Raw genomic sequence first — 4035 nt, 5'->3', positions numbered from 1 at the left:
TTCAGCAGCGACCTGCAGACCCCCCGACCTGGCAGTGCTGGTGAAGTGGGGGCAACCCCGGGGTGGGGTGGGGCGTAGCTGGACCCTGCGCCACCCCAGTCTGATAGCGGTTTATCTCTGCAGAGAGCGCCCTGTCTGTGCAGAGGACCAGCCCCCCGACGCCTGCCATGTACAAGTTCAGACCAGCCTTCCCCACGGCTCCCAAGGCACCCTTCTGTGGGCCTGGTGAGCAGGTATGGAGGCCTCCCCTTTGAAACTCCATCCCACCCTTTGGAAGGGCCCCCTGGACACCCCAGACAGCCCCGCCTGGGTCACAGAGGGACCTGTGTGCTGGAGCAGGACGCCCTGCAGGCACCGCGAGGTCGGCCGCTGAAGAGCATCAGGGTGGGACCCGCAGATGGTTCTAGTCCTGGACCTGGGCACCCTGCGCGTTTGTACCCGCACGCCTAAGGTCTCGAGGAGAGAATGGAGAAGGGATTGCGATGCGGCCGTCCCCCCTGGGGGAGAGATGTCTCGCTTTCTCTCTCTCTGGTGCGCGCACATACCTTATAACCAAAATCTCTCTTGAAAAAAGAAAAGCGCAGGGCGGGGTGTCCTGGGTGGGGCTGTCACAGGCGGTCTTGGTCTGGCGTCCCTGTCCCTTGGCCAGTGTTGCTCAGAGGCTGGTGGGCGGCTGCTCCCAGGATGCCTGGAATTCCACCATTAGTCACTCTGGAAGGCCCACGGGAAGGCCTCAGAAGAATTCGGGGCCGGATTGAGAAGCAATTCTTCCTGAGTTGCATAAGTCGCCCGAGTTACTGGGACAGCCTGAGGAATGATCTGGAACTCTGAGCAGCCGTCCCTGGCTGGTATCTGTCCTTCAGGGCGACGCCAAGAGGCAGGCCTGGGGCTGTGCACTCCCTCTAGACCTGCCCCTCCCTGGGACCTCTCCCTCGGGGTCCAGCGCCTGCTCCAGCCTGTCTCGGGCTGCTAGACCACGTGGTGAGCCTGGGGTTCCCGGCAGGGTCCGAGCCTTGCCAGCATCCATGGCCCTTCCGGCGGGAGGGCCGGCTCTGTTGGAAAGCGGAGGCTCTGGACACCCCGCCCCATCACTGCTCTCCGGGACTGTCATGACCCCGTGGGGCTTTGCTTGTCAAGTGCATTGATTGAGGTCACGTTTGCTCCTCCTCCTGTCAGGCTATGAGTCCCTGAGGGTGCTCTCCCCAGCCCAAGCCCACGAGCCTCAACCACAGAGGCCGCATGAGTCCACCCCTCCCGTGGCTGCCCTGAGCAGGTGGGCCCCTTGGGCTTGGGCGGCTCCGGGCGTAGGTAGCAGCCAACTCTGTCCTCATGCAGCTGAACCCCACCCTCATTCTTGGGGTGCTCCTGGACAGCTTTGGGTGCGTCTCCTTGAGGCCCAGCCCCTCCCCTCCTGGGGAGCACCGCCAGTGGCAGGGTCCACCGGGGGAGCCCCGCCAGTGGCAGGTTCCACGTGACCTCCTCTTGCAGGCCCCCGCTGTCCGAGCTGCTGTGCCCTGCTCCGTACCCACTTCCTCCCATGGTGGACACAGATGGTGGCCTCCACAAGGCGGTGGTGGGCAGCACTGAGAGGACCCTCTCTCCCCAGGTCCCAGGCCCTGACTCCCTGACCCTGGGGGACGACAGCATCCACAGCCTGGACTTCGTGTCCGAGCCCAGCTTGGACCTCCCTGACTACGGGGCCGGTGGCCTGCACGCTGCCTACCCGCCGTCCCCACCGCTCAGCGCCACCGATGCCTTCTCGGGTGCTTTGCGCTCCCTCAGTCTCAAGGCCGCCAGCCGTCGGGGCGGGGACCACGTGGCCCTGCAGCCCCTGCGCTCCGAGGGAGGGCCCCCTACTCCCCACCGTGGCATCTTCGCCCCCCACGCACTGCCCAACCGCAACGGCAGCTTGCCCGCAGCTTCAGCCCCGTGCTGGGACCCCGGCCGCGGGAGCCCTCGCCCGTGCGCTACGACAACCTGTCCCGGACCATCATGGCCTCCATCCAGGAGCGCAAGGACAGGGAGGAGCGGGAGCGGCTCCTGCGGTCCCAGGCCGACTCGCTCTTCGGCGACTCGGGCGTCTATGATGCGCCCAGCTCCTACAGCCTGCAGCAGGCCAGCGTGCTGTCCGAGGGCCCCCGCGGCCCCACGCTGCGCCACGGCTCCAGGGATGACCTGGTGGCCGGGCCCGGCTTTGGCGGTGCCCGCAACCCCGCCCTGCAGACGTCGCTGTCCTCCCTGTCCAGCGCCGTGAGCCGGGCGCCGCGGACGTCCTCCTCCTCCCTGCAGGCCGACCAGGCCAACAACAACGCCCCAGGGCCCCGGCCAGGCAGCGGCTCCCACCCGGCCCACCAGCCCGCCAGGGCCTGCCCTCCCCACCCGGCACTCCCCACTCGCCCTCCTACTCGGGCCCCAAAGCCGTCGCCTTCATCCACACGGACCTCCCGGAGCCTCCGCCCTCGCTGGCTGTGCAGAGGTGGGTGCCCGGGGGAGCTTCTTAGACGTCCACAACAAACAGATCATTGTTTCAGTATGACATCCAAGAAGTGACATCTAAGGGTGCCCAACAATCAGAAAGGAAATTATAAACACCCAGGGCTGGGCCGGGGTGGGCTGCCATGCCTTGAAGGCCCCCAGTCAGCCCCGTGGACACCCTAGGAACTTAGAGATGGAGGCAGGAGGGTTACTTTCCAAGCCCGACGTCTCAGTCTCCCTGCTCTCAGAGATGCACAGACCCGGCATATGGAAGGGCCTAGGGCCTTTTCCTGCAGAGCTGGTGCCGCATGGCAGCGCGGGCTCCTTCCAGCCGTAGGCCCAGACTTTCTCGGTCTGCTCAGGGCGGTCTCCGGGCCAGCTTCACTGTGTCTCTGGAGGTCAGGGCTCGGTGTCCCCAGACGGTAGACAAGCTGCCCTAGGTGCTGGAGCCTGGCCCGGTGGGGCTTAAAGTCCCCTGAAGAGAGGCCTTCTCTGCTCCTAGATGGGGAAACTGAGGCTCAGAGAGGTGGGTTGGCTCCATGCCCCCAGGGGGTCCGGGAGGAGGGCAGGAAGGGCCACGCAGGAGAGTAGAGCACAGCACAGCCAGGGCCACTGCGTCCCCGGGCGTTGCATGCCACATCACCAGGCACTGCCCTTCGGGCCTGCAGCCTTGAGCTGGTACCCTGCTGTCAAGGCCCTGGGGAGACCTCGGGTCAGGCCACCTGGCCATGGAGGGCCTGGGGTGCAGCCGCAGGGATCTGGCCCCAGGCACGGACCCCTGCTGCCGGGAATCCGTGTGGTTTCCGTGGGCCCTGGGCTGAGTTTGCTGTGGTGGGTGTGAGGAGTGCAGAGCGAGAGGTCCAGAAGGTGGCGAACGGGACACGAAGGGGCTCCATCCTCTGCGGCGTCCAAGAGCGAGGTTAGAAACAGCCAAGCAGGATGGGAGGGCAGGCCCTCTTTCCCGAGAGGGAGCCAGGAGGGTCCAGACAGGGCCATCGCGGGGTCCCCAGCTCAGCACAGCAGGCAGGCGACGGCAGTTCCGACCACGTCTGTCTGTGTGTCCCCCGGTGGGGACGGCCAGTTCAGAGGATGGGATGCCAGGGGTTCCGCGTCTCAGGCCGTGCCAGCTTGGAGTTCCCGTCCGTGTCTGCGTCACCTGTCCTGCCGCCTCCACCGTCCTCCGTCTCCTCGTGGTCCTGTGCTGACCGTGTGCGTGCGTGTGTGTGCTTGTTTTGATGCAGGGACCACCCTCAGCTGAAGACCCCCCCAAGTAAGCTTAACGGGCAGTCCCCAGGCCTGGCCCGGCTGGGGCCTGCTGCCGGCCCCCCAGGGCCCTCTGCCAGCCCCGCCAGGCACACGCTGGTTAAGAAGGTTTCCGGCGTGGGGGGGACCACGTACGAGATCTCGGTGTGAGGACCAAGCGCCGTCCATCCGCCATGGTGCACGCGGACCCGGACCCCGCCGCAGCCCCTTCCCCACTGGCTCCTCTGCCCCGGGGAGAGGGGGCTGCCCAGGCCTGGTGTGGACGCAGCCGCCGGGGGGGACACGCCCCCGCAAGGC

At 66.7% G+C, this 4035-nt stretch overlaps 1 protein-coding gene across 1 annotated transcript in view; it reads left to right on the top strand.

Moving 5' to 3' along the window:
- ZDHHC8 (zDHHC palmitoyltransferase 8) overlaps nt 1-4010 on the top strand; it is a gene marked incomplete in the record, with an annotated part of 43250 nt that extends 39240 nt beyond the window's left edge. Inside the window, 6 exon segments of the mRNA XM_027772604.1 lie at nt 1-40; nt 124-233; nt 1607-1910; nt 1913-2349; nt 2352-2476; nt 3717-4010. Coding sequence (XP_027628405.1) covers nt 1-40; nt 124-233; nt 1607-1910; nt 1913-2349; nt 2352-2476; nt 3717-3888 — 1188 coding nt within the window.
- Between the last annotated feature and the right edge of the window lie 25 nt (nt 4011-4035).

Source organism: Tupaia chinensis, unplaced genomic scaffold (assembly GCF_000334495.1).
Source record: "Tupaia chinensis unplaced genomic scaffold, TupChi_1.0 Scaffold000287_1, whole genome shotgun sequence".
NCBI classification, from domain to species: domain Eukaryota; kingdom Metazoa; phylum Chordata; class Mammalia; order Scandentia; family Tupaiidae; genus Tupaia; species Tupaia belangeri.
The sequence above is the reverse complement of the archived record's forward strand: the minus strand, read 5'-3'. Positions and strand labels throughout refer to the sequence as shown.